Source organism: Cynoglossus semilaevis, chromosome 14, assembly GCF_000523025.1.
Source record: "Cynoglossus semilaevis isolate Cse_v1.0 chromosome 14, Cse_v1.0, whole genome shotgun sequence".
Lineage (NCBI taxonomy): Eukaryota > Metazoa > Chordata > Actinopteri > Pleuronectiformes > Cynoglossidae > Cynoglossus > Cynoglossus semilaevis.
Window position 1 is genome coordinate 26921423 of NC_024320.1, and position 10308 is coordinate 26931730.

The window sequence follows — 10308 nt, forward strand, 5'->3', positions numbered from 1 at the left end:
TTGGGGGGGGGGCGGATTTATGGACCACCAGGGGGAGAACAACCTCACCATCTGACCTTTCACCTACATTGTCTTTGGCTCAAGCGTGTTGGACAATAGCGGCCAATATTGGATATCGGCGAAAAGTTGAACAGTTCCAGCAGATGTCGCTGTTTTCTCTTTTTGAATCAAATCAAATCATTTTTTTTCAGCTCTAATATATTTATATATTAGAGCGCAGGATATATTTAGATATATATTATATATTTATATATTAGAGTGCAAGATATATTTAGATATATTATATATTTATATATTAGAGTGCAGGATATATTTAGATATATATTATATATTTATATATTAGAGTGCAAGATATATTTAGATATATTATATATTTATATATTAGAGTGCAGGATATATTTAGATATATATTATATATTTATATATTAGAGTGCAAAATATTTAGATATATATTATATATTTCTATATTAGAGCGCAGGATATATTTAGATATATTATATATTTATATAATAGAGAGCAGTACATATTTAGATATATATTATATATTTATATATTAGAGAGCAGGATATATTTAGCATCAATATATTCAGTACCGTGTCAGTTACTGTTACTGCTCAGCATGAGCTGTCAGTCTGACCACACGGGTTCTCAGTGAGTCAGAGGAACGTGGCACCGTGGACAGACGGAACGGGTTCTCCGACCATAAGGACATGAGTTCAGGGACGTCAGTGTGGGAGAACTGGACAGACGGAGACGTTCACAGTCACCAACAGTGCCATGTGATGGAGTCGGGGAGGAAGTGTGATGTCATCACTGTCCGACCCTGGGCCACAGTTCTACCTTCCAGAGAGTTCTTTCTTTTTGTTTGTTTTTTTAAACAAACCTGGGAAACAATTCAGTGAATTATCCGACCCAAGAAAAATGTGTGACAGCAGCATACGGCCACCAGTGGGCGACCTCCATAGAACAATTATGAAAGTTTAAGAAATTATTATTATTAACTTTGTGGATTTTTAGGGCAATTTTCATTCAAAAAGCTTAGAAAAAATGTTTCCTATTGTCCAATGAATTGTGATCCTATTTAGCGGAAAATACAAAACAAGGAAAATTAATTAAAACCTATGAGGATTTTAACCAAAACATTTTGCCTGCCTTACACATCTCAAGGTCCTAGGTTCAAGCCCAGGAGGAACCATATACTCAGTGCCTCCAGGGGGCAGCCTGTTGCAGCTGTTGAAATCTGATTTTTCAGTGTTTTTTTAAAGAACCATGTTCTCAGAACTGATGGTTCTAGAACCGTCTAAAATCCTTTTTCCGTCTGTGTGTGCAGCCATGGGCGTGCTCATGTCCAAGAAGCAGCAGGTGGAGAAGGTGCAGAAATGCAGCGCCGTCGTCTCCGCCTTCCAGGCCGGCCTAAAAGACCGCCCCGCCACGGGCAAACCTGAAGGAGACGCCGAGGAAGGCGAGGAGGGTTCTCCCAGAACGTCCGCCGCTCCCGAGGAGAAGAGCGCGGAGGAGGCAGAGAGGGAGGAGACGGACAACGGCTCCGCCCCCTCCACCTCCAGACAGCCCTCCTTTCAAAACAGGGACGAGTGTAAGGTCAACCAGGAGGCCTGGTCCAGGCTGCGGGACGGTAAAGGGGTGGAGCCAGAGGACATGGAGAAGACACACCAACTCACACCGCCCGCTTTTGTGAGGCCTAAGAGGGAACCTGATGATGACCAACCTGTGGAGGTGGAGCTGGAGCAGAAGGAACAGGTGTTTGATTCTGACCGACCGACCGACTGAATGACTGACCGACTGACCGGCTGACTGACCTACTGATCGACCAACCAACTGCCCGACTGAATGACTGACTGACTGACTGACTGACTGACCGACTGACTGACTGACCGACTGACTGACCTACTAACCGACCAACCAACTGCCCGACTGAATGACTGACCGACTGACTGACCATCTGACTGACTGACTGACCGACTGACCGACTGAATGCCTGTCCGACTGACCGACTGACCGACTGACTGACCTACTGACCGACCAACCAACTGCCCGACTGAATGACTGACCGACTGACTGACTGACCGACTGAGCGACTGACTGACCTACTGAGCGACTGACTGAATGACTGACTGACCGACCGACTGCCCGACTGACTGACTGACCGAACGACTGACCGACCGACTGCCCGACTGACTGACCGACTGAGCGACTGACTGACCTGCTGAGCGACTGAGTGAATGACTGGCTGGCTGACGGACTGACTGACTGACCGACCAACCAACTGCCCGACTGAATTACAGACCGACCGACAGACTGCCCGACTGACCGACTGACTGACTGACCGACCGACCGACCGACCGACTGCCCGACTGACTGACCGACCGACCGACCGACCGACCGACTGCCCGACTGACTGACCGACCGACCGACTGACCGACTGCCCGACTGACTGACTGACTGACTGATTGACAGACCGACCTACCAACTGACTGCCTCTCTCTCTCTCTCTACATATATTTCTGTCTATGTATGTGTGTGTCGCCCCCCCCCCAGCCGCCCAGAGATGAGATGTGCGATGTGTGCGAGGTGTGGACGGCCGACGACCTTTACCCCTGCAGGGTCTGTACTCGGGTGTTTCACGACGGCTGCCTCAGAGAGCTGGGGTACCTGAGGGCGGAGGCCCTGCAGGAGATGAGGGACACGGCCCACACTGTGACAGGATGGAGCTGCTACTACTGTGTAAGTCCCTCTCACACACACACACACACACACACACACACACACACATGCATGTTTTGGTGCCAACATTTGTTTAGCTCAATGCTAATCAGTCCGTTTCTGGACGGCTGCCTGGAGGTTTGGCTGCTGTTTCCTGACTGACTGTTTTTTTATGGTCTGTTTTGTCATTGTACCTCGGGGATACTCTTTCACTGATCTTGGTGACTGGGATTTTTGTTTTCCTTCCACTGTTATCGTGAAAAACCTAGCACTGAACTCCACAGCTAGCATATCTAGCATATTTTTTAAAACTAGCCTCCATTAAAGCTAGCAAAAACGTTGCTAATGTATGAACAAAACGTGACCAAAAATACTTTTTTGTTTTAAATTGAACAACAACAACAGGATGTTGAGTTCAACTGTAACCACCAGGTGGCAGAACATCGGTTCTGGTGGTGCAACTCTAAAGCTAAAAGGCTTCAGATTAAAACTGTTGTTGGAAAAGTTCAACTTTACACGAGTTGAATCTCAACGTGTTCTTTACGTAACTGACGACCGAGAGGGATCGGTTCCAATCCCAGCATCCACCGAGTGTTTTCTCCGTCCGACTCTTCAGTCTGGACCAGAAACTCAGCTTTTCTTTTCTTTTCTTTTCTTTCGTGTGTTTTTTTTTTCTTGCCCTGAAACGTGGAGTCAGTTGCCAAAGTTTTGCTGGGGGAGAATTTCTCACACAGTGAGTCAAAGGGGGAAGAGCTGAAAAGGCTCCCCTGTCTTTCTCTTCCTTCCTTTCTTTGCTCGGTTCCTTTGGTTCCTTTAACGTGGGAGAAGACGCTCCAGTGAAAAACAGAGTTTTATTCAAATCCTGAAGAAACGGTTTGACTCAGTGAAGCTAAGACTTAACCTGGAAACAGCCAGATTCTGCCGGCATTTACCCCAGGAAAAGGGTTAGGATCAGGGCTGTCAAACATACGGCCCGCGGGCCAAAACTGGCCCACTAGGGAGTCCCTCCGGCCCACTTAATACATTTTGGAAGCAAAAAAAAAGTACAAACACATGTTTTTTGTAAAATTGTACTTAATTAAATATGAAGATTTTCTAATTCTCTTCTTTCCATGAAAAACACGGGCTTCTTATTATTTGTAGGGAATTATATGATGATTGGACCGGTCCCACCCACCTGGTATAGATGATTGGTCCGACCCACCTGGTATAGATGATTGGTCCGACCCACCTGGTATACATACAGACATTAAAAATGTCAAAGTTAAAGATAGTGTCAACTGGAATGTTACTGTTTTTACAGGGTTTTAGTCCCAGGTTTAATGGATTCAAACCAGCAAACCTCTGTGGTACTGGTGATTACAGTACTTTACAGTACTTTACAGTACTTTAGTAAATACTAACTGTCCACACTGATGTGGAGTTGTATATAAATAATGTAAGAATAGAATAAGTATAAAGTACAAACACAAGAAGAAATACTGCGACGGCAGAAAGTATCTGGTAGAAGCTGCCAGACAGGAAGTGATTTCCCGCCTCCAGGTGCATGATGGGAACAGCTGAGTTGAATGATAACGCTCCTGTTATGATGTTGCCGTCTCTGCTCTGCCTCTGATTGGCCGAAGACGAGTCAACATCAATGAGGAGACTGTGTTTATCCCTTCGACTTCCTGCTCCTGATCTGGAGGTGATTTTATCTCGTGACCATCGGAGAATCACCGTGGAAACGAGGCAGCCGTTGATACATTTTAATACTTTAAATCTCTGTGGTTAATGCAGTACTTCTGCAGTACCCCTTGGGGGGCGCGGGGAGGTACCACAGGGGGCACGGCAAATGGAATATGGCACACTGGACATCAGTGTACCACTGCCTCCAGTCACTAGGTGGCAGCAACTCACACAGTGGTTTATACAGAATATATATACATGTTATTTCACATAATTTATGGGGGTGTGAATCTGGGGGGGCGTGATAATTGCAGACCCCTGGGTTAATTGCAGAAGCTCGTTATAATTGGAGCTCGGTGTGTCATTAACGTCAACTGAAGTTCAGGCTAACAGTAGGTTTTCACCTGCGTGTCCTGGTCTCACCCTGGTCTGCAGGACAACCTGAACCTCCTGCTGACGGAGGAGGAGATGTACAGCCTCATGGAGACCTTCAAGCAGTGTAAGATCATCCCAGGTGAGTCCACCAACCGGGTCGGATCATCGCGACAGAAACACACCCACGTTAGCTCTGTCTGCGATCATGTTTCCTCAGGTTTGAGGAAAATGTAAGTATTTTAGCTAAATTATGCCTAGCTTGCTAACGATCAGAGCGGGTTAACATTTAAATAGTTGTGCTTAAAGTAGTTGTGCTGTTAATAGTACTAGGGATGTACAATAATATCGGTCGGCCGATATTATCGGACATATTATCTGCCGATATTAACATAATTATGTAACATATGTAATAAAAACCCAACAACACAGTTTTGGGGAATAACGGCTGCATATATCGCTATCGGTTGATATCTGTGTCAAAAACACAGTCCTTAAATCCTTTGAATTCCTATCGGCACCCTGGGAGTTTTCCCTGCGGTCTAGGCCTACGTGACTAAGAGACTATAAACAAAACTTTTTGGACATAAAATCATTGTGAATGAAGTAGATTGTGATATCGTACGACAAGTCACTGAAGGGCTGTACATCACAGCATCGGGTTCTGACGCCTTGTCCTCCTCCGTCTGTAGAGTCGTGCCTGGTGTCGGACGAGCTGCTGCAGTATCGTCACTTCGTGTCCAAGCAGCAGTTCGACAAAGACCTGACCGACGAACAGGAGGAGGAAGTCCTGGCCCAGTTCGCTGCACTGGACCCTGAGAAAAAGGGTCAGATCGAGTGGTCCGACTTCCTGTACTTTGAGTCCCTGGCCATGTTGAGGAAGTTTCGCACAGAGGTATCGCATTTCACAACGAGAAAATGATCTCTCTTTCTATTAGGTTTATTTTACACTTACTGATAAGAGTGCCAGTATTTTCTTTCGTGTACTCGCCAATACTGAGATATCCACTACGGATACTGCAGTAGATTTGGTTTCAGACAGATACAGTCTACGCTGACGGTCTCGTACCGATGACGTACCAGTGGATTAACGACTAATATGTTTTAATGTTTTTTTTTTTGCAGAACTCTCTTGTGCGTGTGTTGACTGCCAAAGAGCGAGACAAGGCTCGGTCTGTGTTTCTGGGTCTGGATCTTGATAAGGACGGGTTGATCACCAGAGCAGAGTGTCGCCAGGCTCAGCAGTCCTGGTTCCACAACCTCAACAAGGACTCGCAGTCCTGCAACGTGAGGTGAGCACGCTGAGGCACAGCTGTGTCCATTCATGACCTACAGTGAAAGTGTTTGTAGAGAACGATTCCACATCGAGACCGCACACAGAACGGACTGCACAGAGACACAGACGGACGGATGGACGGACAGAGAACTAGTGCCAGGCTGGGAAATAACATAGGAAATTGCTCCACATGGGCCTCGAACCCCTGACCCTGAGATTAAATGTCTCATTTAGAAGAAAAACAGACAGAAAAGAAAGGATCATTTATGTTGCAGAGCTTTCGTTGCTGCTGTATCTGGAAGAGAGTTTTGTTATTTTGCAGACGACATTTGACTTTACTTCCTGTAACATTGCGACTGTTACGACGAGGCTTACGATACTTCAGAACCCAGTTATTTATCTTCCTGCTACAGTTTTAGGATCAATCATTAAAATCGTGATCATAGGTGAGTGAACGGTTGATTCTGTCTGATTCAGTATGTGACGTTCTGTAACGACCAGAGAAAAAAGTGCCTTTCATCACTGTGGTGCGTGTGTGTGTGTGTTTGTTACTGCTTCTTATCTCTGTGCTGTCCAATCAATCTCTTGTGCTGTACACCTCCATCTCCCTCACCTCCTCCTCCACATGCGGCACTCCCCACAGACTCATGGGACTCTGCTCTCCTATGAATTGTGGGTGAGTGTGACTCAGCGCTGCATGGCTTGTCTTCACTTTTTCTCCTTTTGTTTTTCCCCCTCCTCACTTCTCCACATCCTTCAGTGCTGGGCTTTCAGGAGAGCGCCCTCTTCATTTGGACATCATTTATAGACTTTATTACCTTTTATTGCTGATTGTGGAGAGATCCAGAGGAGGAGAGAAGATGCAGAAATCAAAGACTGAGTTTGAATGGACATTAATGAGCATTAGCTGAGCTCTGATGTTCCAGGAGTCTCAGCCTGGCTCCTTCAAAGGGATCAGAAGAGGAGACTCGTCGTCTCCTTGAAAGGATCTTTTCATTTATGAGTGTGAGAGGCAGGAAGTAGTCAGGTCCGCCCGCTGAACGCTGCCTCATTCACTCGTGCTGATGAAAAGGAGTCGGAAATCTCTGCTCTGCTTTGATGGTTGAGTTACAGACCGGAGCCTAAAACTAAACCCTGATCTTTTACAGTGACGTGGATCTGCAGGAAGTCTGTCCTGAGCAGAAACGCCAAAGATTTGAAGTCATTGAAAAAAGAAAAACTCTGCCTGAACTCAGAGGAACTGTTTTAAAATAAAAACATTTCATAACAAACTTTCAACCAGTACAGTACTGTAGATACTATACTGTACTATATATCTACATATACTATATATGTAGATAAAGCCACGCCCCCTGAGTGATTTGGTCTCAATATTATATACAGGGATGTCCTCAACTCACATCGGAACTACGTTCCTACGCTAACGCCGTACATCGGAATGATCGAACAAGTCTTTCTTGATAAACTTATGGGACATGGTGACATAACCACGAAACATATGTTTGGTCAAGGACGTCATAAACGTACGATCCCCTGTATGTATATATGTTATTATTTTATTTTTATAATTTTACAATAACTCTGTTTTCATTTTTAATTTGATCTCTGAAGTCTGAATAGAGAATCCTGGTTTTTTCACAGCAATCAAAGACTTATTTTCGCCACAGATTAACGTCATTTAAACCCAGATTACTGCCTTCATCACAGTAATCTGAGGTTTTTTTCCCCAGAGATTTAAGTCACGTCTTCAACGACTTCTCAGAATTCAAATCTCCAACTCATTGTTGACTTGCTGACACAGCACTTTTCCATTGAAAACATGTTCACTGTTTAGTGTGAACGTTAAGGCTGTTATCTTTGCTGTGTCTGTTATTGTGTCTGTTGTCGATGTCAGTCAGTGTCGTTGTCGTTACTGTTGCACCTCATGTTAAAATGACACGACATCAACGGCGTTGTGGATTAAACAGCTGTTACGTGACACGCCTCACACGCCTCTCTCTCTGTGTTTGTTCCCGACTCAGTATAAGTCAAGTTGGTCCCATCTGTGAGAGCAGCCCAGGAAGTTCTGGAAGTGATCGGAGCAAAGCTGGGGACAACAGGTTTGTCTCTGCTGTCTTAGATTCTCACTGAGAGGCTGTGAAGTCAAATCAGGTCAAGGTCAGGTCAAGGTCAGGTCAGTCAGGTCGGCTTAGGTCAAGGTCAGGTCAAGGTCAGGTCAAATTTCACAAGCAAATGTTGCCTTGATTTTCCTAAGTGGGAAAAATTGTCACTGACCAAAAAGGAAGGTAAATCTGGTCCATATGGTATAAACATTATATTAACAAGACAAATGTTTTACAATTATTACTATAAAACACAGTGGATTATGAAGAACACCTGTTGTCTGTGAAATCACGACGTCCTGTGTTTCTCATGTTTTTTCATTTCCTCATAAATCATGAACAAATGAAAAAAAAAAAGTCATTTATTTACCAAAGGATGTGAATTTCCTCCTGTTTTACAGGCCGGTGAGCTGGGCAGACTTTTTAAGGGAGAGCGCCATCTATATTCTGGCTGCTCGGCCCAATAGCTCTGCCATGCACATCCATCTCCCTCTATAGTCCTGGACACACGGCTGCACACAGGCAGAGCGACCCAGAGTGAGAGAGTTGGAATCCTTGTACGAGCTGAAGAAGGCAGATATAACGGCGCAGGAACACGAATCACCGGTGAGAGGCGGCGGGTCAAGACGTCAGCAGAGTTTCTCCACCGCTGCTTCAACTCCAACCACATCACTGACGCAGCAGAGACAGCAGCAGTGAACAGAGATTAATCAACCCCCCCCCACACACCCCCTAGACATTTCCAGTCAAGAGAACAAACACACTCATGAACACACTGATGGTTTTCAATGCACAGAGCCGTGGTTTCAGGTCACACATGGTGTCAACAAAAACGTAATCGAGAACAACTGGTCCAATCTACACCTGACTGTTTTGGGCCTTTTATTTACCAACAATATCATTACAAGTCCAATGCAACATGATCCAGGTCTCACTTCATTTAAGATGTGATTGAATTTGATGTTTAAGAAACTCAAAATGAAACGATGATTGGCTGAATCTGCAAAGGTCAAGCAGGAAGTGACACAGTAAAATGTGAGCGATATATTGCGTTTGAGCGCTTGTTACGAGGTATCTAGGGATGTCCGATAATATCGGTCAACCAATAATATCGCCCGATATTAGCATAATTACGTAATATATGTAAGAATAATTTTTTCCTCTGATATTGAAAACCCGATGTTTTCTGAGTTTCGCCAAATGATGACTGTTATAAAAATAGCTTAATGAACCTTTAGTGAAACACAACTGCAGTAACAGGTTCTAACCTCCTGTCAGCAGGTCATACAAATCCAAACTCAATTTTATTAATTTATTATAAAAAAACATATTTTTATGACAGTCACTTGAGATGTGCCACACTACGTCAAGTCGGGTCAGCTGGTCGCCATGGTGACGCGGATCAGCTGGTCGCCACGGTGACAGCGGGTCAGCTGGTCGCCACGGTGAAACGGTGGTTGTCATTATGGTGGTGGAGGAAGTGCAGCTCAGAACCAACCAAACACCATGGTTTCCTGCTCCTGTTGCAGTGACCTTGTAATGATATTTTGAGCAGGTTGAGATTTTAACCTGACTAACTCCCAGTTTGTGTTAACGATCTGGAACGACTGCACTATGTATTAAAAACAATCGGATTTTCTACGACACTCACACAGCTACACTGCATCACAGCCGCCCTCACCCCCCTGACTCCCCCCTCCACCCCCCCAGCTGCTGCAGGTACGTTCATCTGACAGACTAATAATCTTCCCAGTGTTCATTGCTCCGGGGTCTCATCAGGTCCTAGTAATAAAAGTGTGCGCCTGTACTGGGACCGTGTTAGTCAACGTCCAATCTGTTAATCACGCCACTCGTGCCGCCGTACGCCGATTCATCACAGCTACACTTCGACAAATGAATTCTCTCCAGAGAGAAGACGGAGCCCCGCAGCTGCCGTTGTATCAGAACAGGAACGATCTGTATCTGCATTCATGTTATATCAGAATGAATCACTGTAATCCATTTAGCAGAAACACCCCATATTTATTCCTGTATCCACCGCTGTAGCCTCTGTTCCTTTACTCCCGTGTCCATCCCAGAGTCCTTGTTCTACTGAGGAAAGGGAGAACAGACGGTGACTGGTGTACTGTATATATATATACTGCCACCCATTAAAGAGTTTGTCGCTGC

The 10308-nt window shown here is 45.1% G+C and overlaps 1 protein-coding gene across 2 annotated transcripts in view; it reads left to right on the forward strand.

Annotated features, from left to right (window-relative positions):
• phf24 (PHD finger protein 24) overlaps window positions 1–10308 on the forward strand; it is a 19165-nt gene extending 8857 nt beyond the window's left edge. The window contains exons 2-9 of one of the 2 annotated variants that reach the window (XM_008326162.3): window positions 1331–1758; window positions 2557–2742; window positions 4825–4903; window positions 5454–5656; window positions 5887–6053; window positions 6681–6713; window positions 8059–8136; window positions 8541–10308. In XM_008326162.3, the coding sequence (XP_008324384.1) occupies window positions 1333–1758; window positions 2557–2742; window positions 4825–4903; window positions 5454–5656; window positions 5887–6053; window positions 6681–6713; window positions 8059–8136; window positions 8541–8637 (1269 nt within the window). In that variant the 5' untranslated portion in view covers window positions 1331–1332 and the 3' untranslated portion in view covers window positions 8638–10308. The remainder of the gene's footprint in view (window positions 1–1330; window positions 1759–2556; window positions 2743–4824; window positions 4904–5453; window positions 5657–5886; window positions 6054–6680; window positions 6714–8058; window positions 8137–8540) is intronic. The other variant, XM_008326163.3, reaches the window with a different exon arrangement.